This window comes from Eleginops maclovinus, chromosome 8, assembly GCF_036324505.1.
Source record: "Eleginops maclovinus isolate JMC-PN-2008 ecotype Puerto Natales chromosome 8, JC_Emac_rtc_rv5, whole genome shotgun sequence".
In the NCBI taxonomy this organism is placed as follows: domain Eukaryota; kingdom Metazoa; phylum Chordata; class Actinopteri; order Perciformes; family Eleginopidae; genus Eleginops; species Eleginops maclovinus.
Window position 1 is genome coordinate 5,677,091 of NC_086356.1, and position 27,673 is coordinate 5,704,763.

Consider the following 27,673-nt stretch of genomic DNA (forward strand, 5'->3'; position numbering starts at 1 on the left):
CTGCATTTAACCCACCCTAGTACTAGGAGCAGTGGGCAGCTATCGTGCAGCGCCCGGGGAGCAAGGGGGAGGGGGGATTGGAGGTGTCCGGTGCCTTGCTCAAGGGCACCACAGCAGGGCCTATGAGGTGAACTGGGACCTCTCCAAGTAGCAGTCCACTTTCCATATTTCAGAAAAGTGATCAAGAACAATCCACTGCTACTTCTCTAACATAACAATAAATGTTTAGTGTTTTATATCAAACCTGGAATATACAAATTACTTCACCGCAACAATTAGTCAAGCAATCAGAGCCGGCGAGCTACCCTCAGAGCAGACTGGGCTCTGGTTTCAGACAGAGGGTGAAAAAAGGTGCTGCAGCACAGGCAGTATGAGAGAAAAATAGAGCTTTTTGAACATTTAAGCATGGAGACATGAAACAGTAGAGGCACAAGATACAAATGAGCCTAAAAATTAGCATAATAGGGACCCTTTAAACTAAAGGGAATCAACCACTTCCTAATGACTCTCTCCTGTTATATAAAAAAAAGATATACTGCCAATTATATAGCTAAATAGCAGCCCATAAATAATAACAATACACTTGTAACATACTTGAGGTCACATGAGCCTTCATATCTGTCTGTAATCATGTGCTACATTCAAAATAATGAACTCATATTCGTAATAAGATGCCCGACTGCTAAACCTCTCACATTTAACAGATGCTGTTGAGTGGAAATCACTTTTTAGCCATTAAAGTATTTAAAAAAGAAAACCTTATTAAATGTAACGAGCTAACTGAGTGACGGAGACAGGATATTGGTATGAAATGTGCCCGGGTGCTCGGCGGCGATGTCTGATTAGAAACAGTAGAGGCGGATATTGCGATTTATAGAAGAAAGAGGGAGAAAATTCACACTGAATACACAAATGCTGTTTTGGGAAGTTTAATTTTCCAAATGTTTGAACATATAACAAAAACGAAAACGCTTGGAGACACTCTCTGTTGAAGAAATAAATAAAAACAGTAAAGCCGTCAGGAGTCGCTGTTTTCTGTGCTGCAGTCAGTGGAGCTGCTGGAGGAGGAATCTGAGGAGCTGCTGCAGCTGACGTGGTGCGACTCAGCTCGCCTGCTTCTCTCTGGAAAACGGGAGGAGAAGCACGGTTAAATGACACCCATGCCATTTATACATTTTGGCACCAAGGTTAAGTAATCTTTGAGCTAATCCTATCGATTACAACACGTATATATTAGAATATTATATCTTTATACTAATTTGCAGTAGATATTTTGATATGGAACTGTCCGTTTTATATTACGAATCCTTTAAATGGGTTTTAGGTACCTCCTTGTAACAGGGAATATCCTCCCAAATATAATCCCATGACAGACAGGCAGAGTTACGATGCTTTCTGGTACATGAGGTAAAGGAGACAGAAAGTCTGACACTGATGATACAGAGTCCTACTCATTTTTAGAAAAGGAAGCCTACAGCAGGCCCTCTGCAGGATAAATAGTCTAGAGTAGTGCAGTGTCCCCGGACTGAATTTTTGTCACAGAAGTTAGCATTGCAGAAATACTTAGAAAGCCAAAGGGATTCGTCCGTATTGCAGAAAATAAGATCTGTCTCATTTAGCCGCCTTTTGGCAACTGACATCTTCATGACACATAGATGCACCGGACAGTGGGATATTTACTGACATAATTTATGTTGTAGAACAGATTGTATTTCAGGCATCTAACCAAAAACATGTTGACCTTGAGACATGAGAACAGGAAGTGGTAAAATGGCAACTCATTTCCTGGTTTTAGGACTCATGCCTGCACCACTCTATATGGGAACATAATGTAGTTCAGTCTTCCATCACACCTTTTTTTTTGTCTACCATTGATATTGCTCAGAACTCATTTCAAACACTCCTTACTCTGAAATTTCTTGAACTTCTTGCGCAGGCAGGACTGGACGTATCGCTGCAGCTCGCGCAGGGTGGACGGCTTCAACATCTCGAAGTCGATCTCGATCTCGTCCGGGTTGGTGTCGCGCATCGAGGGCTCTCGCGTCTGTATGATGCGCACCACGTTACCTAGCTTGTGGCCGGGTAACCTGTTAATGTCCAGGCTCAGCTGGTGCTTCTCGTCGTACGTCATCAGCAGACTTTCGTCGTCTGAGTCCCAGTCTTTGCTCGCCTGGCAATCCCTGGAAGTCAAGAGGAATCAGTCAACTCCATATGGAAGTGCTATGTAACTGAGTCTTCATTTCTTTAAAACCTCGTACCTGGAGATGGGATTTGTGCTGCCTTTGGGTTGCTTGCTCTCCTCTTTCTGGTCCTTTTCTCTCTTCTTCTTTGGCTTCATCGCGGGGATGTCAGAGAGGGCCGAGAGTTGATCGTGAACAGCCTTGAGCTGGGTACAGCGACAATAGAAATGGGCTTTGGTTGGCTAAGCAGTAACCAATCAGAATCAGAAGAATGTTTAAGTCAGTGAGTAGCTCCTGTGGTAGCAAGTAGAAGCGGATGCGTCATAATGTGCGAAAATAAAAAGGGGGAAGTCTTAGCGAGCAATTTACTGTAAGCTAGGTTCATTTCAGCTTAGCATGTGAGCTCATCAGTCCTCCTCAAACAATCAGAGGAGTGATCTGATATGCTTCTGTGTAGTCAGGCAGAGATGCAGAAAAAGAAGTGAGATATTTGCAGATCATATCTCATCGCACATCAAATATTTCAAAAGTTTCAAAAGTAAACCTGAAGATGCGTAACGCTTCGTAAGAGTTGCATCTTGCGTACGAAATAAATATAAACTTGCATTGACTTCTACAGATGTATTTACATTATAAATGACATCATGCAGGTTTTTTAAAGAGGGTGTATTTATGTATTAGAATTTGGGTATATGTTCTTTTCAACCAGGAAAGTCAAACCTTTTTAAGTCATTAAACAGGAAGTCAAAAGAGTGTATGTATCTTTGGATGCACCACATACACCAAATCGATTCCTAAAATCTGGAAATGATTCAGCATCTTTTCACCCTTGGTAAACACGACTTTAAGAGATGTTGCTCTACGACATTAAATAAATGAGTAGATATCCCTTTTTGTACACGTGTAAACTTATTTGTGTGCTAAACAAGGCACATGCTAACAGCTGGCTAAGTCTTCCTAATGGTGATTCTGTTCAGTGATTGAATTGTGTGGTAGGACAGGACAGAAGCAGAGCAGCAGTGACTCAGGTTGCTGTCCCTCAGGTTTGAATTGGCAGACAATCATTTAAATAAGTCAGAGCTGGAGATCTGTGTAGAAACCCACCTGTTCTGCACCCACCTGTTCTTGCAACTCAGCAAGTCGAGTGGCCCGCTCCTCATCCACGTCCAGGTTGGAGGAGCTGTTGGTGCTTAATTCACCAAAGCCGGCGCTTTTTGGGGAAGTAATCTCCACCGGCTCGTCCGGCATCTTGGCGAACAGCTTCTCAAACACTCCCTGAAGCAAACACATATATGGTTACAAACAAAGGCAGAACAAACTGTGTTTCAAATGATCTTGTCTAACAGTTGAAGTGTTCACCTGGAGTTTTCTGGCCCTGGTGACGACTTCGTGATTCGGAGGGTTGTATTTGTAGCAGTTGGAAAAAATGAGCCTGACGTCAGCGGCGAAGCCTTGTGCGTCCACGTACTGTCCCTCAGACATCTTTCTCTGGACATAAGTACGATCAATCAAGACAACAGAAGAACTTAGGGATAGAATTAGGGCTGCACGATTTGGGAAAATGTATCAATTGTGACGATTTTGATTGATACAATATGATCAGTGACACTATTTCAACATATAATAAATCATAATAGTGTTACGTTTCTTTTAGGATGACTTGAGATGTTTTTGTTTTTATCTGTAGCATAACTTTTGAAGTTTTCTCTTTGGAATTACATCACCTTTATCCATCAAATATTTAGCCTTTACTTAATAAAGTGCTTACTGTGATTTGGATATTGCACTAGTCAATATTAGATAGATTTCAACTTAATTCATCCTAAATTGTGAAATTATTGAGCTTAAAACCGGCACTGACTTTCACTCTTTCTCTCATGGTGCAAAAATAATGGATATTAAGCAACCAGTCACACCAACATTACCACACTGCAATCTGAGTTTGTCAATCGAATTGTATTATTATATTGTAACGCTGCTATGTACTATGTTATTGACCTGTACCTTAGCCTGTTTTATTATTGTTTGTGTGATAGATATTATGCAATGTTTTTAGTATTTGTTTATTGTTGTGTACCTGCTTCAAGACTGCAGATGGAAATGAGCAATTAGCTCAAATCTGGCATAAATCACCTCCTCTCTGAGCTTAATGTATTTATATTCATGGTCCTAATTAATCTCGTCAGAGGAGCGTGTTTACAAGGCATTACAAAGTAAAACAAAAAAAAGCATTGTTAATATATACATATCAACATTAGCAGGAAAAACATTTAGAGGATATACAGATAAAACAATATAACATATACAGAATACGTAGACTACACTGTAGAAGACCATTTTACTAAAACATAGGATACTATATACATGTATCTATAGACTATGTATATATCTTACAATTGTACATTTAATGCAACACGTGAGAATAAACAGCTGATACCTTCACAGTGCCGAGGTCCATGGGGTATTTGATGATTTGGTGGTAATCGTGTAGCTGCAGAGCTTCAGCGTCCACGGGCTTGTAGAACGGCCAGGCGGAGGCAACATATTTCTTGGACAGCATCTCCTTCAGGATGTCGCTGCAGTACTGGAGCTGACTCTTCCCTTCACCTGACTCTTGTCCTCGGTCTACGCTTTCTCGTCTCCTCTTGCCTCCTGATGAATCACTCACACTGGTGATGCCCGCTGAGGAGAAAACCGCGGGGAGGTCTCCCTTCCGCTTCACGTGGTACTTGTTCTTTATTGGCACAAAAAAAAGCACCACAGGAAATGTTGAAACTCAATGATCTGTGATTTTATAATATTACAATTCAGGGCAAAGAAACATAAAGGGTGACTCACTTTTAATGTGGTGTGTGCCGGGTGTTTGGGCGCTGGGGATGAGCTGGAGGTGGTGTAGCTGAGGCTGGGCTGAGATGTGGGCGATGTAGCCGAAGAACATGTTTCGGCAGTGACAGCCTCCCCACCTGCATTACACACGAATTAAAGGAATAGTACAAAAGGCAGGTAAGAAAATATAATTATTGTAATTCCTTTTAAGAGGCCCTATTATAGTTTTCCCTTTCCTACGGTGTGTTATATAGATTTGTGTGCATGTAAAGGGTCTGCAAAGACTCAAATCCCCCCATCTGAAACACCTCCATTGGACTCCATTGTTTACTTCTGTAACATAGTGACATCACACTTCAATTGGCTAGTGATCCAACACATTGTATGTGATAGGCTAAGGGGCGGGACATTTCCAACACATCTCGAAGCGCTTGACCACTCATAACAGAGCCGACCAGCTAACCAATCAGAGCAGACTGGGCTTTGGTTTCAGGCAGAGAGTGTAAAGAGGTGCTGCAGCACAGGCAGAATGAGAACAATAAAGAGCTTTTTGAACATTAAAGCACGGAGACATGTCACAGTAGAGAAACAAAATACAAATATTAACCTAAATAAGCATAATATGTCCTTTTTAAGACTAATACTAATAATAAAAATAAATGATCTTGTGTTGGGTAAAAAAAGAGTTTACCACGATAATCTTTCTAAACGTTCAGGATTATTGTTCATGTTCAAGTGTTTGTTGTTGCGATACTCACTTCAGCCACAAGAGGTTAAAGTACACCTCGCCCCGTGTTCTAAATAGGACTAACATAATGAATGTCTTCTTCTTAACGCATAAACAGAAGGAGGAAAACCTTGTCACGTGGCCCCCAATTGATGAGAAACGGATTCCTCCCTCTTCAAATAACTCTAATAACATGTGGCAGCATCACCTGTTCGTACATGTCCGTTACCTGGAGTGCTGCTTTTCTTGCCCTTCCCTTTAGCCGCTGGAGGAATGATCTCCACCTCTCCCGGTGGCATCTGGGAAAATTTTTCCAGGAAAACCTTCTCCACGGCGAGGGCCATCAGCACGATGTCATCAGTGGGCTGGAAGACGGGAAGAGGGGCATCTTTAAAGACTTGGGTTTCTGCGAGGCTAACCAGGGGGGTGTTTTATTTGTACTAACCAAGTTCCTCACCTTGTTGTAGATGTAGCAGTTTGTAAACATGGTGTTGAAGTCTTGCATACAGTCAGTTGCGCTCATGTAGTAGTTGTTCTCAAGTCGTTTCTTGATGGTTCCCAAATCCATGGGAGATGTTATGATTTTATGGTAGTCCTAATTAAGAAGAAAAGAGTACATTTGTCAGATAAATATGGTGTTACTTGATTTAGTGCCACTTTTAAAAGGATCTGAATGTTATAATATAAGTCATTGCAATAGGTATGAAGAAGTTAAAATAGATTTAAGCAGTGCTTTTAAACAAATGAGACGAGAGATAAAAAAAGATATTCGATAAATATAAACAATATATAGATATATAAACAGACAAATGTGTATCGAACTGTTCGTTAGTAGTCATGTGTCTAACATTTTAAAGGTTTTTTCTTTCAGGATCATTTTGGTTTATTACAATATGGATCATATTCTGATGACTTGTTGCCATAGTTCTTTTTAGTCATTGAAATATTATAGACGGAAATCAGGGAATAGGAATAAATAATCAGATGCATCAAGAAACCCCAAGCAGTTTTAAAAAATAAATAAAATCCAAATGTGTTCAGAAGTGACAACTGTAAAGATAATTATTATAGAATTATAAAATCTATCCGTTGGTTTCACAGTTATTTTAGCAACATCTTCTGTGCAATTACGATTATTACCCACATTTCAGAATCACTTATACAAGGATGAAACACTGCAATGTGCTGGGATAAAAGTAAGGCTGCGCGATTTGGCATAACATCATTTACTTTGATTTTTTGCAAAATAATTAGCGGTTATTTGCATTTCAGAAATATTATTCACAGTATAATGGAAAGATATATTCAAACTATGGTGAGATTTTGATAACAGGATTTGTACTCAATACAGATTGGCCATTACTCTCTGCAGCTCCAAAAAACGTAATTGAGAAAGATACTTTTACATATTTTGATTTACTTAGATTTGGATATTGCACTTATCCATAATGTGATTTCGATAGAATAGTGTTTAACTGTGCAGCCATTGATAACAGCATGTTTAAATAGTTTGAAGAACATTGACACATGTACAAACTACTCACTGGTAGTCCAAGAGCGACTGCATCAACAGGCTTATAAAAAGGCCAGGCGAACTGGTGCTTCCACAGGGACTTGATCACTACGTTCTGCATGTACTGCAGCTGGTTGGTCCTCCGGCCCGGCCTGCTGGGGTCCGTCACTTCAGGGGGCGGAGGATTCACGAGACGTGGAGGGTGCGGGTTCGAGTCTGCTGACATGATGAGGCCAGGCTGGGCTCAAACAAGTGAACACAACCTCCACTGGTTTCTGCTATCTCCTGAGTTCTGTATTTTCCGTATATCAGGTCTCCAATGGCTCTGAGGGAAGGCCAGCTTCATTCATAGTTTTCATACCAGAAAATGTGATCTGTGGATATTAAAACAGAGGGTTGTGTTTTGTGATGCGTCACATCATACGGTCCAAAAATATGGGGGGGAAAAAAAGAGACCACTAATTTGGATGCAAATAATTAGCCTTGCAGGGTTTTTTTTACACTAAATATAGGATAAAACCAGCTAACTGAGTAAACGTCTGTTTTGGGATGCTACAACAAACCGTGGTGCTGTTAGCTTAAATGTTAATAGCCTGCCGTCGAAAGAAAACGTAGTTCGTCAAAAGTAAAGAACAGTCTCACCATAATAAAGTTTTTATAGGACGTATCATACAACCGTAAAGTGCTGCTTTGCTTTTTGAAGGACGTCGAGTTTCAGAATAAAAGTTTTAACCATGTTTGGAGCCAAACTTCAATGTTACAAGCTACGTTACCTGTCATCTTCAGACAACGGAATGTAAACACCTCTTGCAAGGAGAGACAGCGGCGGGAGAGTCATGTCGTAGAAAAAATTGTGGACGGGTTCTGAAGGTTTTACATATATTTTCGAAAAGAACGACAATTATTGCTTTAGAGGAGTCTATACCCAGCACATGCCCACCTATAAATATCCGTAATTACCCACAGAGTGAACCGTTACACCCACTTTAAAACTAAAAACGATCTTACGTTAACCAACCTAAGGCAAAGGAACGTGCTTTGCTTTTCTTGTTCCCTGCTCCGATAGCTGCATCGGCGGGATGCAAACAGAGAGGACACTGCCACCCACTGGGCCGGGGTGAATGGTGCCACGCTCAAATACTGTCCTGTACTTTTTTGTATCGACGGTTAAATGTCAAGTCTACCCATTAATAGTCTAAATTTAACAAATACATGCAGCCCAAGCACTTAGTAGGGACACATGAAAACCAGTGCTATCCCCAAAGAAAGAAAATAAGTAATTATATATTCAATGCATTGCGTTTGACACTTAATTGTCCCTCGTTAGTTCCCGTTTCTTCTGAGGATAAAACGCATGCGCAGTACTAATCCCCAAACCCCACATTCCCCGCTTCTCCTCGCAGCCAGCAGGCACGCAACCAGTAGCGAGCCAAGTGTTTAAATGCGGTCTCCATGATCGTCTGAATAATAATACGCGCTTTTTCCTTCCAATCTTTACGCGGAGTAGCAATCTGATCGCGGAGCAGCATCAAATCCCTGTGAGTTTCGGTTTATGATTGATTCCTCATTGTTTGAATGGAGGGCCCCTCCGTGGCAGATCAGCCAATTTGTCAACAGCATCAATGCTTTAAGGCAGACGGCTACACGAGTGTACTGCTATTAGCTGTAGTAATAAACAAGCGCATTTGAGATTGGGTTGCTATCGTTATTTGTCTTTAAAAAAATCATAAATGTTAAATACATGTATACAGTACGATGAAAGCTAACGTTACTGTCAAAGTTGGACTTCCGAACGGAGAGATTCCGTGTCGCCCTTTGTTTAATATTCATTCTTTTTGGATTATACCCTTAAAACACGAACAAACGTACACGTTTTTACCTGATGTATAACTATTAGCATGTTATGCATTATTACCGGGCTGTATAACGTGTTAGTATCCCCTTAACAAGGCCAGTTAGCGTTAGCTAGCTAGTTGCTAGCTGAAATAGCTACATTGTTGGATGACGCTGTGCTAAAGTGGAAAGCAGACACTTATTTCATGGCTTTTTTTCTTTAAACTAAAGACTAAAACATGCATTTATTAAAAGTGTTTTGTGGAAATGATTAGCAGTCAAACTGTTGCATTGTATAGTTACGAAGTGTATAATATATAACATCATGGTTGACATGATTAGCACAACACATCATTTTATCAGTGGCATTTGGCACCTACAGTACACACATATTCAAATTCACTTAAATTACATGAGTTACATATTCAGTTTCCATGGGGACCAGTCAATGAAAATAGTCACTGTAATTACAGTTTGTAGAGGATACCCTACTATACACCTGAAGACTGAAAGTCATCAGTCTGCAGTTGATCATGTGTTGCCTTCAGTTGGTTGTCGTGCATATAAAGAATGCAATTCTCAACTTATTTCAATATCAAATCCTTTTGTTTTAGGATCGTGCTCAGTTGATGCTCACTTCCTCACCATGGCAACAGAAGATAAGAAACCAGAGACTGACACGAAACCTCCCGTTGTCCAATCATCGTCTTCCAGTCAAAGCAAGGTTTGGATTTCTTATTGTACTTGTATGCCGGGGAAGATCATCTGAGGATATGTCCCTTTTTTCCCTAATCTATAGTTTTTTGATAAATGCGATGTGGTTGCCCATTTATCACAAATGACTTTGTTTTCATTGACAGTCTGCACCTGCCAAGCCAAATTACAGCCTGAAGTTCACACTAGCAGGCCACACTAAAGCTGTCTCCTCCGTCAAGTTCAGTCCGAGTGGAGAGTGGCTCGCCAGCTCATGTGAGTCCTTTTTCATTTTCTTGTTTGCTTTAAATCACATATGGGCCACAGTAAATTACTGCTACATTTATTTTCATCACCTTTCCAACTATTTTCTCTTCAACAATTAATAAAATAGTCGCCAATTAGTTTTCAGAATCAGAAATACTTTATTTATCCCAAACTGGGATTTTCAAAACAAACTATTAGAACTTAAAAATGAGTAATGTACAAATAAGGCAATAATATAAATAATAATTTCTTTGTTTCGATAGATCAAAAAACTTGCCTTTGCTGTTTTAGTCCAATTTAATGTTGACCTCTAACATTATTAAGCCATATTGTGAAACGTCTGTCTACAGATGAAAGTTGAAGCGACACTAAATGCGTGTTTTAATTTTTCTTTCCAGCTGCTGACAAACTCATCAAAATCTGGGGTGCGTATGACGGCAAGTTTGAGAAAACCATATCCGGGCACAAACTTGTAAGTAAAACGTATTCATCATCTTTACAGCCGCACATTGTTTTACCCTTTTTTGGGTGGGATTGTACCTGCCATGACATCCTACCCGTGTGCAGTACACAAAAAGGTTATGGAAACAAATAGCATACATTTGAATGTAGGAGTGAGCTATGGTATCATCCTTGCTGTTCTATTATGCTCCTAACTATTACCCATGCTCCTTCAGGGTATCTCGGACGTGGCCTGGTCCTCTGACTCCAATCTCCTGGTGTCTGCATCGGACGACAAAACCTTGAAGATCTGGGATGTGAGCTCGGTAAGAGAATGCATTAATCAACATTAATCATACTGAGCCGATATGGATATTTGTACCACAGGCTAAACAAGCAGAACATGAACCACCATAAATCAGGGTTGAATCAAATTCTATTTTTCAAAGTTAAACTATGAATGTTTCTCCCAACATTTCATGACATCGCACCTGTAAAATAAGTGTTATCATTAAAGCTTCACTAGCTGAAAATGTCTTGTACTGGTTGTGCTATCAGCGTGAAACAGTATGTTGACGGTTCAATTCATTTGACTGTCTTCCAGGGGAAATGCTTAAAAACTCTAAAAGGACACAGCAACTACGTCTTCTGCTGCAACTTCAACCCCCAGTCCAACCTCATCGTGTCAGGATCGGTGAGTAGAAGAAGCTTCTGGAATAAAACAAGCAGGTAATGGGGAGCGTATGTCAGACCTTTTACTCAGTGATTGTTTTTTCTTTGTGCTTCCAGTTCGATGAGAGCGTAAGGATATGGGACGTGAAGACCGGGAAGTGTTTGAAAACGTTGCCCGCACATTCTGACCCCGTCTCGGCCGTAAGTTAGTTTACTTCTTCACACATTTCTAGATTTTAGATAAACATGTAGCAGTAATTTGATTATGTGTCTGCCTGCAGGTTCATTTCAACAGAGACGGCTCTCTGATCGTGTCCAGCAGCTACGACGGCCTTTGGTAAAAACTAACTTCCACATTTACTCGTGTCCTCTTAAATGGCCCATTTAAAAAAATTGACAGCTGGAAATGTCCAGCTGCGTTCCTTATTAGCAGCTCAGTTTGAAAGAGGCCCTATTATGCTTTTGTGGGTTTTCCCTTTTCTGTTGTGTTAAATAGGTTTCTGTGCATGTCAACGGTCTGCATAGGCTAAACCCCCACCCCTCCTTCCTGGAACGCCTGCAATTGTTTACTTCCATAACATATTGACATCACTACATAACACCCACACTTCTACTGGCTAGTGCTCCGATGCATTGTATGTGACAGGCTAAGGGGCGGGACATCTCCTAAGCGGTTGTCCAATCCCAACAGAGCCGGCCAGCTAACCAACCAGAGCAATCTGGGCTTTTGTTTAAGATGCTGCCCCTTTAAAAAATATAAACTCCAAACATCTGCAGTGACAAGAATGTGGTTTGTTTATATATTAATGGTCTTTCTAAGCAATAAAGAGTCTTATTGAAACATTTTTTCCCCCTCTCCCAGCCGAATCTGGGACACAGCATCGGGCCAGTGTCTAAAGACCCTCATAGGTAAGATCACGTTGTAATGCAGTGCATCTTCAATCTCATTGATATTGTAACATCATTTACTGATTTCACCTCATTCTCATTAAGTTAATTACAGAAAATGTTTGAAAATTGTGTTTTGATTAGTGTCAAAAAATTAGAATGATTGGAGTTTGAAATGAGGCATTACTAATGCTGCTTGTTACTGTGTGTTTATCAGATGATGATAACCCTCCGGTGTCCTTTGTGAAGTTTTCTCCCAATGGAAAATACATCCTGGCAGCTACACTGGATAAGTGAGTATTATACTATATGTTTTTACTGTATTCTGTGATTTATTTAGTGCTCATTACGCTGTTCAGGACTGTCACCAGCAGAGGGCAGTATGACACTATAAGCTTTCCCTAGCTGCACTTTTATAAAAACAGACTCGTTTTTTAACATGTTTTATTTTTCTTATTCCAGCACGCTGAAGCTGTGGGACTACAGCAAAGGAAAGGTAAGCATTCAGTTTGAATACTCCATTTTTTTCTTTTATTTAATAATGCAAAAATGAGATGGTATTTCATTTTTTCCTCATTTGTTTACTGTTTTATACTTAAATACTGCTGCTGATAGTTATAATTTTTATTATCTAATGTGGAGAATTAATTAGTTTTATTGTGCCTCCAACATTTCAGTGCTTGAAAACGTACAGCGGCCACAAAAATGAGAAGTACTGCATATTTGCGAATTTCTCTGTCACTGGGGGAAAGGTAAGAAATGACTAATTACACAAAACAAAGATATGTATGGTCTTTTTTTTCCCCTTCATTAATTAAATAAATCCTTCCTGGTATTAACGCCTCAACCATGCAGTTTCTCCATTTCTATTTAAATACTTATTTGTAAAAAACATTCAAAGCTAATGTTGCTAAGCTAAGCGCCGGCTCTGTTGCAGTGGATCGTGTCCGGCTCCGAGGACAACATGGTGTATATCTGGAACCTGCAGACTAAGGAGATCGTGCAGAAGCTACAGGGCCACACAGGTACAGGACACACGCACGCTTCTGGAAATTGATTTTAAGACATCATATTTGTCACTGGATGTGAAACGCTGTTATTGACCCTGTTTCTGTTTCTGTTTCTCGTCTCCTCTTCAGACGTCGTCATATCGACCGCCTGCCACCCGACAGAAAACATCATCGCGTCCGCCGCCTTAGAAAACGACAAAACCATCAAGCTATGGAGAAGCGACTGCTAAGCTCTTTTTGGGGCCGTTCATATTCCTTTTTTGACTTGTTTTTCTCTCTGTTTTGTTGTAAGAAAGGACTTTTTTTCTAAAGGAGAGCTCCTGCGAATTGCCCAGGGCTTCCACATACTGAAATTCAGCAAGGAGAACCAAATGAGACAGAGCATCAACGTGAACACACCTCACATCTTCTGCAGCGGACGCGTTCCCCTCGTCACATCTGAGATATTCCTATGTTAATGTGCCAGGTTCTTGTTGTCTCCACAGGGATGCGTTTTTTCTGGACGTTTGTTAAACAATGTTGATGCTCTGTTCTGGTGCTTCAGTAATATTGACACTGCATTGCCCCCTGATGTCATGGAGCTCATACCAACCACCCATATCTGCTCCTTTACAATAAATGTAGTGCTTATTTGGCCTTTCTATGATTTCTTTTGCCTTTTTTTTTCAATTTGTCTGTGTAATTGTTTATCGGCTTTCAATGAGGGGACTTTAACATCAAGCGTAAGGGGAAAAAAATGATCCTTATGGCTGTAATTTATTCAAAAGGCAACTCTATTAGTGTTTAGTTTCCCCTAATATCAAATGCCAGACCTCACGTGTACTATATTATGGCAACAAACCCGGATGAGGTTTTGGAAGTAGGTGAATTAGTCAATAAAAATCAGCTTGACTGTACTATTTATTTAACAAAAAAAAAAAAATGTTCAAAGCCCCCTTAATGAATTTAATCACCCCCAATTTTCTATTATAACTGACCAAATGCAGCTATATTGTCTTCTAGGATTTGTATATATTACATTGATATATTGTGTTTTTTAGTCTTTTTTTTGCTTGAGTAGCTTCTATTGTAGTCCTACACCCCAGCAGCATCTGTCCTCTGTACTTAACCTGGATCTATGTGGAATACATGTTTGCATTTGACAGCTCTAACCTGAATAAAACCAGTTTTTGTATGTTTAACGAGTCGTCCACAATGTTACACACAGAAACACCCATCAGTCGAGTTCACTTTGAGTTTTTTTTTTTTAATAACCTTTTTTTCTGTCCATGAAAGATAGAACATCAGAGAACAACCCACAAAGAACAGATGACCAACAACTCCATCGCCTTTTTTTCCAAAAATGGACAAAAATATAATGAAAAGACATTTCCCATCTTGCAGCGACAGGTTGAAAATGGCAAAGTAAAGGCGACAGGAGGTGCCGACGACTCCTCGCACCTTTTAAAACTTTCAATCTGAAAATTGCCTTGTTGAATAAGCTTTCCACGACGTATACGACAGCTCGCAGGAGGAGAAGGGAACAGAGTACACAAGCAAGGGGATAAAATTACCTTTGTACAAAAATAGATCTTTTTTTCCAAGTGTTTTTTTTTCTTTTCGTTTTTTTACAGTCTATGCACAAAGAAAGCAGTGATTGTGTCACAAGCTGAATTCCTGATTACACTTTGTCAACATACAATTGCTAAGCAACACATACATTTCGGAGGGTTTTAAAGTCTTAACCTTTTTTGTATTTGTTTCATGTTTTTTTTTAAGCGGATTTTTTGTTCAAATCTGCTGGTTGATCAGGATTCATTTTAGAAAGTCAATAGCAAAAACAAACCCCTCTGATATTCTTAAAAAGTCTTGGGTTGCGTGGTCTGAGAAGACTCCCTCTTTCAATGTTCGGAAATACTCAAGGAACAGATCTGTCGATATATATTTATAAATATATACACATATACATATTAACAAAATAGAGCTTTATGTTATAAAGCATTCATGCGGGTGATCCTTTCTTTTTCCGGTCAAGAAGATCCTTGTCTGTTCATTTCCTGCACGGTTGAGCTCATTATTAACTTTATGGCTTGAGTAAGAGACCTGCCAATCACAGTAAACTAAGAGGAGAGACATCAGGCTGAGGGAACGGGAGGATGTTCAATTTAAAGTTAGGTCACCCAGTCCAAAAAAAAGCTGAATATCTGCTGTTATGATTTTAAATGTTACCTCTAAAAAAAGGAAATCCAACCCAGTCCTACAAAAAGAGTTAATTCTTTAATTTATGAACAATTGTTCCAGAATATAAATACTGTAAACTGAGCTCAGACTGGCAGTTAATACTGTCACCTGGATAGTTTGTAATAGAAATGGTTTAAAACACCACAAGCCAATACTGCACTTATTGCTTCTTCTTTTTTTAACAAGCAGAGACACTGAGGTTTATCTGATTAAAATGAGCTTGATGATAATAACGCAGTCAGAAAGTGCTATTCTTTTGTCAGATTAAATACTTGTAAAAAAAATTCAAGTAACGTCGCAGTGCTGCCTTTCGTCCACTACAGGGCTCTTGAAGCTCTTAAATAGTCGCCTCATCCCCCGGCTGCTGCTTGACTGAAAGTAAATGTTAACTGTGAAACTGGACCCCAATTATTATGAAAAATGTAATGGTCAATATTTCATTATCGCCTTGGTCGGAGTCAATACGGAGTACGGAGTCCTGATGGTGCCACCAGATTAGTTTCAGACTTCTTCGTTATCAATTAATACGTTGACAAATACAAGCGAAAACTGAAATAAAATGAGCTTGGAGGGACGATTAGAAGCCAAACAGCCGGCCAATAAAAGCTCTTGTTGCTATGTTTTTTCATCCGACCCTTCAAATGAAAGCCATCAAATATAAATGTAAGTATTGATGCAACAGGCAAATTCATTGTAATGTAGAATATGTTCGCCACATGAAATACTAAAAGAATATATTTTAAATAAAAGCCTTGTCAAAAACTAGGAGTATGACTATGGTTGAAATTCCAATTATTATTCTGTGACGAAGCAAATATTTATGATTTTTAGTGGATAATTGCAAAATGAGAAGAATACTGAAACTAAAACAATCTCAGATTTTTGTAATTGTTCTTAAAATAGTGGCACACTACAGACTCCGTATGCCAAAGACCTTCAATCCTCTAAGTTTATGTAAGGCTGATGAAAACAGTGCTCAGGGTTTTTCTTCCTTCTTTGGGTCCAGATTGTGTCAAGGTGCTTATGAAAAAGTGGTGAATAATATAGGATAACAAAAAAAACGTACAGAATTCTCTATTAGTCCTTTTTCCGTATTATTCTCGGCACTCTTCAAACGTGTCCTTAAACTCTGCTTTGCTTTTTCATAAAACACCTTTGAATGAGTGTTCCTAGCTGAATACAATAATGTAGGATGACTAATTGATGTTTGAATAGAGAGGAAAATTACCTTGATAAGATATTACCGGACCCCCACCTCACAAACACCTGGTTGAACCACACTCACATGCACCTGCTCTGAGGACAATCTTTGGAAATGCACTAGATGCATAGTTTTGCGGCAGCTGCAGCATTTAGAAAATGTAGAGAAAAACATAACAAACATTTCAGTTGGACTTGAATGACACTTGGTGGTCCAGAGAAGTGCAGAGAGAGCAAAGTGTGCCTCTGAATAGGATAAAACAATCATGGGTGCATTTAAAATCGAGCCAAATCCACCCCCAGGAGTCGGATCACGGTCAACATCAGCTTTCCATTTAGGAACTCCGCTGTTATGAGGTTAAGTGCCAAGTAACAAACAAATAAACAAACAATGGCTCAGCTGAGCGCTTTTCTCCCGCAAATGCGTCAACGAGCTGAGGGTTGGAGGGACGGAAACAGAGGTATTTGTGCATTAAAATCACAAGTGAAAATAACGTCAATACTGTGTACGGTTGTAACTTTCTGTACAGGTAGATATGAGGAAATACCCGCTGCGTGGAGGGATTTCTGAGTGTGGAGGTGGTAAAAAAAAACAGAAATTCACATGAAATGAGACGTGGAGAGGTCGGAGAAGGGACGAAAAACAGGAGACAGGTGACAAAAGGGCCAAAATTGTTTCGTAATAAGGATGATAAATGTTGTCAGCCTGCTGGTAGCCTGTCAGAGCATCGTGTAGCTTAAAGCTAATTTACAACAGCCTGCGTCTTCCTGTGTGCCTTAGCACGGATTGTACAGCGTTAAGTGAAGGGCTGATTAGTGAAGTCATTCGTCGTCCTCCACCCGGGGTTGCACAGTGCTGACAACAGTAAGACATGGTTGTATTTGTTGGAATTGAGTCCTGAGGGTTTTGAGCACTCGCAGTCTGAGTTTGACTCCAGGAAACTTAAAAAAACAGCTAGTGCAAGACCTGACGTGTTCAGGAGCCAGGCGGGAAAAAGATCCTTTGAGTTCCACCCCCCCCCAGTCCTTCCTTAAAAATGTAGTCCTGAAAGAGAGAAAGGGCTCAGGTCCATGTACAAGCAGCCCAAGGCTCTCTAAGTCCACGATTGTCCCGCTGAGAATCCAAATATGACATCGCTGTTTTTTCTTTTTCGAAATACCTGCAAGCGTTACTGTGGGAGTTAAAAACCTGATCACCTCTGCTTAATCTCGTCAAAGCGTAGGAGAAAGCAAGGATGAAATCGATGGCTCAATATGTTTCTTTTGTCCTCTTTAAGTCCATGTGTTGCCATGTGATTTTTCTCATATATATATTTCTTATTTATATATTTTTTACAAGGTATAAAACCGACCCACAGACGTGATGAAGTCATTGTTTTTCAGGGGGAAGGGTAGGGAGGGATGAGAAGAGATTCTCCATCCAAAGTCATTTTCTCGATCTGTCCCCTGCTGGAGAGTTTTTTTTTTTTAAAGAACCCTGATCCAGGGCTGGTTGAGGAGGGGGAGGGGGTGAGTAGGGCTCAACCCTCTCTGCTATTATGTCATTTGATGTGGTGCTTCTAGCATCTCCATGAGGAACGTGTCGATGGGTGTGTCGCCGATGAGCTTGAAGAAGAACAAGTGCTCCAGACACTTGAGGCCGATGGAGCGCAGCGCCGGTAGCCGCAGCAACAGTTTGGCAAATCTGTCACAGAGGAGTCAAATTAGACACCAGATCAAAATGGCATCAAGCAATATGACAGGAAGAGGGAGGGGTGGGGAAGGCTTTTACGTATGAATGTGGTTTTATAACTACGGATGATATTCATGAGGCAAAACTCTGTTCAACATTTAAGTCCCATGCTGGTTTCACTTGTACAAGCAAACCTTCCGGAAAAAGAAAAGCCATCTTATCTTATCTTTGTTCTTAATCGCTTGGTGTAAGGTGGTCATAAAAATCCCCCCTATTGCAAAAGCCATACATCCATTTTCACATGTATAATATTAATGTTTTGTCTAGGATGTAGGACACATTGTCTTGAGACTTAAGTATTTTCCAAATGTTCTTATGTAGGTGTGTACTAGTGGTAAAATACCAACACTTCTTTGCAGGCCATTTTTTATACTTGAATTCAGACCATTTCTGGCATCTAAACAGCTCATTTGCTGGAGGGCATGTAGGATGTAGAAAAATATAGTATTGCTAAAAAACCTTATTTTTACTTTAGTATTTACTCTTTTTTTGCTTTTCGCATTAAGGTAGTGTTGAATTATTAAACCAAAGACAAAAAGGTGTTAACTGTATGAAGAAAGGGGCAAATGAAGATGAATGTGGGTATTAGCACACTTGTCATTTCTGTGTTTGTGTTCATACCTGCCAGGCTGGTCGGGGTACTTCTGTTTGCAGTAGGCCTCTAAAGATGCGTACACCTTCTCTCTCAGAGCTTCTACCTCACCGGGATTGGACAAGCCTTTAGAGTCTGTGGAGCAGATGCAAACAAATATTAAGAAACAAAACACAGCAACCCTTCAAAAAAGATTTAACAAAAAACAATGGGGCAGTGACGACCTATTTTTGTAAGCTGAACCGGAAGTTAGCATCGTGGCATGGGATGCCTTGACAAAAGCAAATGGTACATTTTTATTGGATTTCGGAATATGGCATTAAAAAAGACATGTGGCAAACATCTGTGCTAAGATGTTTATAATAGGTGAGGCGTAAGTGCAATTGCTCAAAATAAATAGCTGACGTTATGCTGTAAATGGATTACAACATTGTGGCTTTATTTCGCACCGCTAAGCTAAAGGGGAGCTTGTGTAAGCGTTACGTAGTCTCATTTAGTCACTTGTGAGCAACTTCCTTTTTAAAGCTTAAAACATTTGGTGGGAAACTGACTGACGTACTTCTTAACACAAAAAACAAAGACGTTGAGACGAGGAAACCCAAGTAAAATGCTAACTCACTCCCAGGTTAAGGACTTATTCATGCGCCATTCTATTATCGATCTACCATTCTAAGGAAGTGTGTTCTTTCATAAGCATGTGTACACCCTTTTTATACTTGGTTCTTTCTAATATTCTCATTGTTTTTCATATCATAGTGAAACTCAATGGATGAAATGGCTATTAGCATTAGCATACAAAAACGTACAAGTTGAGTTTTAACCCCGCAGGCTCACGGAGGGCGTTTGTAACAACATTCTTGGTTACTCCAATTAGGCCTGCGCTAATTTAAGCCCCGCCAGAGGACTCATCTTTGAGTCACAACACAAACGCATCATTGATTTCACATTTTTCGATGAACAAAGCGCTGCACATTTGACCAACAATGAAAGAACACTTGTTGTCAATGGCTGGACTCGATGGCACAGTGTGGGAAAACGAGGGACTGATTTCTCCGTCAGAGCAGTCTTGTGAACCCCTAATGAACAAGGAACCGGGTCCACACGTGAAGCAGGGCCTGGATGTGGCCGGGACGAAAATGTGGAACACAGAGAATCATTTCTTAGGTAGACGGATTTACAGTGGCACCACACGGATGGAGGGAGTCGTTAGAAAACTTGGTATCATATCCATAGGGTTGGTTTACTCTGGTGCCATATGGGTGAGGTTTAAATACAGAACAGGCATGCTGATAGCAGGCGTGACACATGCCTTGGCAAGACTTGCGCCTCAATTAGACAACTTGCTGTTAAGTGCTTGCTTTGGACACATTTTCACGAGGATTTCATGATTAATTAAGATTGAATCAATATTGTCCTGTTCAGCTTTTTAGTTTGAGCTCTCTACCTCAGTTCCCAATTCTCCGTTTACATTCAAGAGGTTAAGCCAAATCACACTTAAGAGTTTTTTGAAACTGTTAAATATTGCCGGCGCGGGTTGTGAAGCTTCTCTGGATGTTTTGAAACTTGTCTTCTCGCTGTGAAAGGTTGTTGCAGTTGGAGTCGATCACAACCAAATTCCTGCTGCATCCATAAAGAAGCTCCTAACTTTTTACAATCAACTGTCAAGCGTAATGGAGGAGAGGCACTTAACTACATATTTTGGTTGGAGTATCACTTAGCTTCAAGTCCTTAATGAGGAGCTATTTTAACATCAGCTGTCTGCAGAAACATCAGCACATAGATCTCCAGCACAGACTCATCTTGGAACAAATACATAATAAAAAGCCCAACTGCACAGGAATGCATTAGTGTTGAACAAACAAGCTGATCAACGACCCAGCATTGATCTGGAATAACAATCACATATTGGAAAAATGTCAACGGTGTTGTGGATGCATAAAACGGAGCTTGGTTAAACTGTGTACTTGAATTCAAATAGAGTTCTTCCTGGAAGATGTTTTTCTTGTAGGCTGACCAGGAAGTTAGCATTGCAAGGATCCAGCAAAGAAAAGCTAATGGTACTTTTCCATTGACCTTTAGACTATAGCACAAAATAAGCTCCTTAGTGAATTTACACATTGATTTTCAGTAAGATAAACGACACACACTGACACCACTTCTTTAATGTTTAAAGATGTGTGTAAAGTGTACGGCATTATGACGTTTAGCAGTCTTATTTAATTAGCAACCTCCGTGTTTCTGAAATACAGAAGCTTCAGATGTTCATCAGTGGGGTATTTAATGCCGTCCAACAGGCCCAAACACGCTACGGCAAGGAACATTTCCAGTAGGAGAAGCACGCTGCAGCTTAAAAAATGAAAATAAAATAAAAAAGCCACAAGAAAGCCACAACACGTTTCTCCAATTGGAAATGTTTTGGGCTGGTGTAGCCGGTAGAATTTATTGTCATATTGTATTTCGTAGAACAACAATCTAAAATACTTTAAGAGTCTAGTATTATAACCACAGAGCTTTGGTTAAGGCATCAAACCAAGAACGCTTGCCTTTGAGACAAGGGAACCAGAAACGCCAAAATGCTAACTCATTCCCAGGTTTTAGGACTCATTCCTCCACCACAACATCTTCCAGTCATATACCTGCAGGATTCGGATTCAGCAAATGCAAGCACACACATGGTGATCGTTACCTGGGTTGAAAAGGACTATCGCTCGAAGGCACCCCAGTTCTGTCTTATCCATCTGCATGTCCCTCATTTTTGACACCAGTTCTGTAAGCACTCTGCAAAAAAGATACAAAACGGAAAAAGACAGGAGTTTAGGCGCAATTTGTAATCCTTTTTTTTTTTAATGATGTATCAGATAACTCAGTTCCAGAGATCACAGAGAACCATTTGAGTCTAATTGGTAGAATGTTGTATAAATGACACACTAGGCTTCGTGCAATTCCAGACTGGGGACATTAAAAATATGTTTTAACTACTATCCAGCTCAAATCTATTTAAAAAAACAAACACACGCCCGCATGTACACTCAGCCCACATGGGCACGGCTAGATGAGTGGAAAAGTTTACAACCCTGCTGTAAAGTAATTATATTTAGTATATGGCTTTCATAAAAAGGAAAGCCACAGAGTAAACACACGCTTTAACCTAACACCAGGGCTCCCACTGTCTGTGTGTGACATCACTGGTGGGAGTGTCGGTGCGTGGAGTCGCTCGAACTCCTCACCCCTCGTTGACTCGGTCACACCCTCTCCTTTATTTTCCCCTCTCGCTCCGTTTCTTTCTCCCCCTCTCTCTTTTTTCTACATCGGACAGTAAAGTCAATTGTGGCTCTTAGCTCTCATTCTAATTCAATTTGTTACCCGGAGGAACAACAGGGCTAAACAATTTTTAAAAAAGGAGAAAGAAGAGACTCAAGTGTTTAAGTTAATCAGTGTCTTCATTTGTATGGTGAAGAGGGAGAGGAGTAGATAAAGAAACATTATCAGCTCTCTGCATCTTAATGCTTGCCACAGTTAATGCCAGAGATGGAATATGTCCCCTCTGGCTGTGTGAGCAGAGATCATCCGGCACACAGGCAGGGTGAACAGGGCAGGGAAATAAGGAGATATTTAAAAACCAGACTGCTGATAATAAGAGTCTGATGACAGCAACTGCAAGCGCCAGTGCTGTTTGATATATTACTTTTTAAATTTAAAAACAATTTATCTATTTATTATTTTACACAAACAACTTTAATGGATTATAAAATAATACATCTATTTTTTCTTGAATTTTCTACTTTGGTTTTTGACGTTTTCTGAGCTTTCCAATGTTTCTGTGGGACCCTACATTGTACATATTTAATAAACCAGAGCCAATCAATATCTTCTGTGCTGCTTGGCCTTTCAGAACTGTAGGTGTAATATTTCAGTGGAAGAAAGCAATAACTCATGCGCTTTAAAACACAAACAAAACGGACTTCTACAGAGGATGTTGGAGGTCGTCTCTATATCCTAAAAGAAGGTAATACATAACTTATAGATCATTTAAAAATATATATTTATTAATGTATTGGCTACAATTACTGTATTTGTTGTTATTGTTTTAATGCCTATCCTAATAGTCAAGAAAAAATGTATCACAAAGAAAAATAAGTAAATGTATATAAGTTCATAAACCGATTTTTCAAAACCTATCATTACGGCATTATTAACGGCTTATAACTTACTATCGATGACTGATTAATACATTCATTAAAATGACAACAACTTCTTAAGTATGAATAAAATGTTACCAACGCTCAATTACATATTTGTATATATACTTTATAGACCGGTAGTAACTAAAAGGGCATCTGAGCTACGAGCTGTGGGACAATAAACACTGGTTAAAACAAGTTTTCCAAAGATTGTAAAAGTTGTATTATAACTGACTTGTAAAACCTTTATGAATTAATTCATTAACCACTTATAAAGCCATAAGTTACAATGTAAAAACCCTGGTGAAAATTCTAATTGAAATTCATAGTTCAAAGACAGTAAAGTTTAGTAATACGGTAATAGTAACCTGTCAAAGATGGCGCCCACACCCGCACTATGGGCGCTGTTGCGGTGGACGTGCAGCCCGGTCGCCAACAGGATCCCGTCTTTGATCGTTATCGAGCGGTGCGAGAATGACGCAATGAGGAGTTCATTCCAACCTGCGGCAGAGACGGGGAGAGGGATCGAGGGAAAGTGTGAGAAGAGAAAACAAGCAAATCCCTGTGCAAAAGTTCACACAGCATTCAAGCAAAATGAAACTGACAACAAAGGGTGGGGGTGGGGGGGAATTCCAATGAATCAATTAAGCTGCGCCGTAAAAGCGTGCAGCTTTCTCAAGTGCGGGCATCAGGTTATTCCTGAGATATTTGAATCATGCTTTCTGAGGAGACAAGCGTGTAAAAAGGGATGAACTGCGCCTGCCATCACAATAAAGACAACAGGCTTGATGTGCCAAAGCAGGGGCTTGACACGGAGCGCAGCGCATACACAAGACGCTGCTTTCTGAGTGACAGGGCTCCTTTAACTGTTCTGCCTGGCAACACTCGCCTCTTCTCCCCAGAGTTGAGTTGGGTATGAGAGGAGCCGGGATGCTTTTATCTGTGATACAGCAGAACTAAAGTGGTTATTTATAGAAAACCTGAGAGCCGAGAATGAGACAAGCTCTCCAGAATAATGTCTCTCGCTGCTTTGCTGACGTCTCTCCATCATTGTCTGCGCCAAGGATAAGGATTTCTTTATTAGGGTGCGGGACAGGGTGTGTAATAGCATTTTTTTTCTTCAAGGTGGATTTAGAATATAATGGTGTAATTTGGAGCGACAGGCAGGCAACAAGGGCAATGTGTTGAAAGAAAGCATAAGACCTCCGTGCATTTCAGGTTTGTGAATCGAAGAAAAGCGACAGATAATTCTCTCCATGTTTTACGTGTCCCTGTGATAGTGAGCGGTTAGAATGCTTCCCCACATAGACATGAGCGGTTGTGACCTTGCTTGGTCTGACTCTCATCTCAGTCACATGAACAACAGATATGTTATGGTTATGGCCAAAATTGTGTATTTCAACTATTGTTTCTTTATATTTTTCACCCGAAATAGACAAGAGCTAGCATTAGCATCTGTAATTCAGTGCACTTTCTTTCGACGGCTACATACTAGTAGAAATAAAAATGTTCATTATTTTATCCAAGATAAAACAATGGTAATTAAGCTAGCACTCAGTGGCAACATAGGTCTCTGGTTAGCCATTAGCATGCCGGCAACTTTTTCATTGAAGCTGTCGGCTAGGCGTTTAGGGCTAAGAAAAAACAAGTTGCATATTTGTTTTAAGACATGGTGATCATAGTTTATTATTAAGAACAGTTAATTATTTATACATTTCTACCACTTAGCTTAATGGATGGATCCATTTTGTCAAAAAGATGCTAAATCCAAGTGTTTATGGAGCATTTTGCCAGAGAGAGTTTATACTCAGTTGTCAATGTTTGTTGAGTGATTGATTAAAGAACAACACCTAATCCTGCATTTTAAACAACCTTTTCTGCTTTTGTATGACCTTGTTTTGGCCCTTTTTGACCAACCTGCTCGTAGGAGGATGACCTGGTCGTCCAGTGGCAGCTCAGAGAAGTGTGGGATCCTCTTGGCCCACTCCACCAAAGTAAAGAGCTGCTTGTCTGCCGCCTGACAGATATTTGTTACCGGGTCGTTGGGCTGCAGAAACGACAAAAGCACATGCAAATCCTAAAGTTAGAAATGTAGTTAATGCATGAAAGAAAAAAATGTATATCCTGTGTGTCTTTTTCTTGTCTGAGAGTCTGGTGTCAGGTTTAGCCACCTATCATCACACTCACATATCACGTTAAGAGGAGCAAGAAGGAAGACAAAAACAAACATTGATTCTGTCCCAGCTTGTGGAGGAAATACCCGCAGAGAGCTTACCGTGAAAAGAACGACTTTCACCAAGCAGGCTTTTTCTTTAGGGACCTTTTTAGTCGAGACACAAATCAGCCTTTCGGACAGCTAGCGTAGCTCAAGTGGCCCCCCTCCCTGACACTCCACTGACACTTCACTACATAACAAGCTCTTAGGAGTTCACATGGGACTTTGTTAGCAGGCTTGGCAGGCCTTTAGAAAACTCAGAAAATAATTGTGTAAAAGGAGTATATTTACTCACATTAAAACATCTAGTTATGACTGTGTAGTTATTCTTCAGGTCACATGCCTAAAACATCAGTATTGATCCAAAGGCTCATAAATTAATTAATTGCAGAGGTTCTATTCATACATGTCCAAGTTTTTAATACGGCCTCAAAGTAAATGTTCCCATGTGATTTGTTAATCGATTTCATCGAAAATTGGCCACTTACTTCCCAAAATAGTATCACTGAATGGTAGCTCTGTTAAATAAAAGGTGGACCAAGGACGGCGCTGAAATCCTCCATTGATTTCACTACATTAGATCTATGAAGCCTTGAAAAGGGATGAGCATAAAAGATTGACGACTCAAGAAGAATCGTACATGGATACCACTTATTTGAAAGCCTGTTATGTAAGGCGTAGTGTGTATGCTTTTAGACAAACCTCTCTTCACCTCATGAGCTAAATGGTATTATCTCAGTGGTGAATGTGCTACATGTACTTTTGCTCTGAAAGCATGCTCAAGCCCCTTAGAAATAACTTTAACTGCAGGACATGGCAGTGTGACAGCACTGAAGCTTTTATCCTTGTTAGTTTATACCTGTCGTATTCAATCTAAGCATTTTTTATTCGTATGCCCTTGGCTTTTTAATTACTGTTATAGAACATCTTTAAATATCCTATTATACTTTTTTCTTTTGCACCTCGTTTTCATGCTTTCATTTTTTTAAAGCAACTTTGAACCATTTGCCAACAACATAAACATATATATTTACTTAGTAACAAATCTCCCAAGTGCTTTCACAATGAAAAAATACCCTCTTAATGATAATGAAGAAATACCTCTACGAGGTTATTCGGTACAAAAATAAATAAAAAAACAATATAATAAACCCTTCAGATGTTAAGTTATGGTCATAACCTGCATGAGGCAAGACATTAGTGGTATTCATGCGAGATTTCATGTACAACAGGACTCTAGCTAGAAGCTTAAAATGACCCTCAATCAGAAAATGAAACACAACATAGAAGTCTTAGGGCCTACATATCATGGTTTCGGGATGACAACATCTGCTTTAATGGGGTGTGCATTAAGTGGAAGAGGGATCAGAGTGCCCTGGGTGTGCAGTTTTCCACCTCTCTTAAAACCTATTAAAAGGACGGAGTCACACTCTGATTGGCTGAGAGAGGAATGCACCCAGCTGCTCTCGATTATTAATTAGCAGCCAACAGGTGATCTGAATAACCTGCAATCAGTTCAGGTGGATTGGGAGATTCAGCTTTAATGAATTGAGGAAATGAAAACAAGTACCAAAGAATTAGGATAATCTAAAAATCATTCCACCTTTTCTGGTGTTAATTCAACACGCATTTACGAGGCTGCAATGAGGAATATACATTTAGCTAAAAGCTTAGTAAGGTATTGTTTTTACGTGTTGCCTAAAAAGTGTAAACTTGAAAGGAAAAGTCCAAAAATAGTGGTATGTAAATAGTTAGACAGGTGGGAGAAATCTTCAAATGTAAGATCTCTGAGTTTTTCTTTTAAGATGATCATTTCTGTGTGAAATTCAACACTTTAACTTGACACTCCAGAGACAGGGACTGCTTCTCCTAAACTGTCCCGACACATCCGACTTATTTTCACCAAGGGGGAATTTATGCACAGTGGAGGAATACTAATGCAACACGCATGCAGTGTGACTAACTCTCTAAAATGTAAATCCATCTGGGCAGGGGGGTAAAAAGAACCCAAAACAATACTGTCAATCTCTGATGAGTAATTTCCCATCGTCCCAGGAGCACATAACCTTGATATGCGTGTGTGTGTAAACAAAGACTGTACCCACACGCTTTTGTGCATATTTTAAAACAAGTAAACAATCCGTTTATTCCAAGTATCCCTGTGTGAACTCAGCAAAAACAGTCAGCAACTTCTCCCCAACTTCCCTCTGCCAAATCCCCACCGATCGATGCTAAAAGCTTGCAGGATCCCGACATCAACTGCTGCTCTCAAGAGGAGATTATAGTTCAAGATGAAGGAGAAAACATCCCTCCGCTCACACTATCCTTTCAAAATACGCAGGCCAAAGACTACCCCTTCCTCTACTCCACATCCCTCCCTGTGGTGCGAAACTCACACTGACTGCAGAGTATCACAGATATGAAAAACTTAAACCAGACAAAGCCTACACTGTTTTTGAAAGTTGTATTTCTTCACGACTTCG

General features: G+C 40.0%; 3 protein-coding genes across 6 annotated transcripts in view; 1 reads left to right on the plus strand and 2 right to left on the minus strand.

Moving 5' to 3' along the window:
• Window positions 1-913: 913 nt before the first annotated feature.
• LOC134868280 (bromodomain-containing protein 3-like) lies at window positions 914-8,318 on the minus strand. Of its 2 annotated transcripts, none has more exons than XM_063889299.1 (11): window positions 8,020-8,318; window positions 7,278-7,620; window positions 6,191-6,328; window positions 5,963-6,098; window positions 5,019-5,143; window positions 4,618-4,914; window positions 3,540-3,668; window positions 3,300-3,455; window positions 2,259-2,386; window positions 1,909-2,180; window positions 914-1,122 (listed from the first exon to the last, which is right to left on the minus strand). In XM_063889299.1, the coding sequence occupies exons 2-11, from the start codon at window positions 7,470-7,472 to the stop codon at window positions 1,019-1,021; spliced, it is 1,680 nt and encodes a 559-aa protein (XP_063745369.1). In that variant the 5' UTR covers window positions 7,473-7,620; window positions 8,020-8,318; the 3' UTR covers window positions 914-1,018. The 2 variants fall into 2 exon arrangements, with proteins under 2 accessions (XP_063745369.1, XP_063745368.1); XM_063889298.1 differs by having other exon boundaries at window positions 3,285-3,455.
• A 292-nt stretch (window positions 8,319-8,610) lies between these two features.
• Window positions 8,611-14,231, plus strand: LOC134868285 (WD repeat-containing protein 5). The gene is made up of 14 exons (XM_063889309.1): window positions 8,611-8,784; window positions 9,694-9,803; window positions 9,940-10,048; window positions 10,438-10,511; window positions 10,717-10,806; window positions 11,085-11,174; window positions 11,270-11,353; window positions 11,434-11,489; window positions 12,015-12,061; window positions 12,258-12,333; window positions 12,503-12,536; window positions 12,718-12,792; window positions 12,978-13,065; window positions 13,180-14,231. Exons 2-14 carry the CDS (start codon window positions 9,726-9,728, stop codon window positions 13,278-13,280), a joined length of 1,002 nt encoding a protein of 333 aa, XP_063745379.1. The 5' UTR covers window positions 8,611-8,784; window positions 9,694-9,725; the 3' UTR covers window positions 13,281-14,231.
• A 39-nt stretch (window positions 14,232-14,270) lies between these two features.
• Window positions 14,271-27,673, minus strand: part of rxraa (retinoid X receptor, alpha a) — a 102,042-nt gene continuing 88,639 nt past the window's right edge. For all 3 annotated transcript variants that reach the window (XM_063889302.1, XM_063889303.1, XM_063889301.1), the window contains exons 7-11: window positions 24,893-25,022; window positions 23,344-23,476; window positions 21,481-21,572; window positions 18,824-18,929; window positions 14,271-18,154 (exon numbers count right to left, since the gene is read on the minus strand). In XM_063889302.1, the coding sequence (XP_063745372.1) occupies window positions 18,007-18,154; window positions 18,824-18,929; window positions 21,481-21,572; window positions 23,344-23,476; window positions 24,893-25,022 (609 nt within the window). In that variant the 3' untranslated portion in view covers window positions 14,271-18,006. The remainder of the gene's footprint in view (window positions 18,155-18,823; window positions 18,930-21,480; window positions 21,573-23,343; window positions 23,477-24,892; window positions 25,023-27,673) is intronic.